Source organism: Numida meleagris, unplaced genomic scaffold (assembly GCF_002078875.1).
Source record: "Numida meleagris isolate 19003 breed g44 Domestic line unplaced genomic scaffold, NumMel1.0 unplaced_Scaffold462, whole genome shotgun sequence".
Classification (NCBI taxonomy): domain Eukaryota; kingdom Metazoa; phylum Chordata; class Aves; order Galliformes; family Numididae; genus Numida; species Numida meleagris.
The window spans coordinates 2837-4107 of record NW_018364678.1 but is presented as its reverse complement, the minus strand read 5'-3'; the positions used below and the strand labels follow the sequence as shown (position 1 = coordinate 4107).

The 1271-nt window shown below is 71.0% G+C and overlaps 1 protein-coding gene across 1 annotated transcript; it reads left to right on the top strand.

Moving 5' to 3' along the window:
- The first annotated feature begins 6 nt into the window (after positions 1-6).
- LOC110391700 (coiled-coil domain-containing protein 87-like) lies at positions 7-1265 on the top strand. The gene has a single exon (XM_021383656.1). It carries the CDS (start codon positions 166-168, stop codon positions 1228-1230), a length of 1065 nt encoding a protein of 354 aa, XP_021239331.1. The 5' UTR covers positions 7-165; the 3' UTR covers positions 1231-1265.
- The last annotated feature ends 6 nt before the right edge of the window (positions 1266-1271 follow it).

The window sequence follows — 1271 nt, the reverse complement described above, 5'->3', positions numbered from 1 at the left end:
TCCACCAACACCGCAACAGAGACCAAGGAGGTGCTCCAGAAGAGATCTCAGTCCTCCAACACCGTGACAGAAGCCAAGGCAGCGCTCCAGCAGAGCCCTCAGTCCGCCAACACCGTGACAGAGGCCAAGGCGGTGCTCCAGCAGAGCCCTCAGTCCTCCAACACCATGACAGAAGCCAAGACGGTGCTCCAGCAGAGCCCTCAGTCCTCCAACACCGCGACAGAGGCTGAGGCAGCGCTCCAGCAGAGCCCTCAGTCCTCCAACACCGTGACAGAAGCCAAGGCAGCGCTCCAGCAGAGCCCTCAGTCCTCCAACACCGTGACAGAGGCCGAGGTGGAGGCGCTCCGGGAGCTCTATGATCACCTGGGGCCGGCGCTGCCCCCCCAGCGCTTGTGCTTCGACGCGGAGCCGCTGTTGGAACCGGCCGCCACCGACCGGGCGCTGACCGGCGGCGCATCGCGACGGTGGCAACGGGGGGCTCGCAACACCACGACAATACAACCATGGGAGGCTCGGAACACCGCCACAACCCCGCGGCGACAGGCCCGGACCGTCGCCCTCCTGCAGGAATACCGGCAGTTCCTCGAGGCCACCGGCTCCGACTTCCTCCACGCCATCTTCCAGCTCAGCGGCGGCGATGACGGGGACGAAGAGGCGCCGGGGGAGCACCCAGGGGTGACAGCCGAGCCGCCGCCGCCGCCTGTGACACCGAAACCGACACCGACACCGACACCGGAGGAGCTGCAGCGCCGCCTGCACCGCCTCTGGGCCGCGCTGCGCGTCCCCGTCCGCGAGCAAGTGGCCATGGCCACCAAATACGGCCCGGCGACGGCCCGGCGGCGGCTGGCGGCCGCGTTGGTGCTGTGGGACGAAGCGGCCGCCCTGATCCGGCGCCGAGAGCGGCTCCTGGCGCTGCTGGAAGGGCTGGAGCTCCGCGCCTCCGACCCCAACCGCTTCTTCCACCGCGGGGCCCGGGCTTTGGCCGCCCGGCTCGGGGAGGCGCGGGCGCGGGATCGGCTGAGCGCGGCGGCGGAGCGGTGCCAGGGAGCCCTGCGGACGGCGCTGAGGCGGCTGCGGGAGGAGTTCGGGGACGCGGTGACGCTGCGGGGACGGAGCTACGAGGAGAAGGCGCGGCGGGACCGGGGCGAGATGCTGTACCGACTGCAGCAGGCCCGGCGCGCCGCCGCCATGGGGAACATCGTGAGGCCGGCACCGGGGGCGCAACGCTAGAGCGCCACTTCCGGCGCGAAGCTGTGGCGTCACTTCCGGTG

Bases quoted from the DNA above. Each gene is read 5' to 3' on its own strand.
- LOC110391700 (XM_021383656.1), top strand. From the start codon at position 166: ATGACAGAAGCCAAGACGGTGCTCCAGCAGAGCCCTCAGTCCTCCAAC.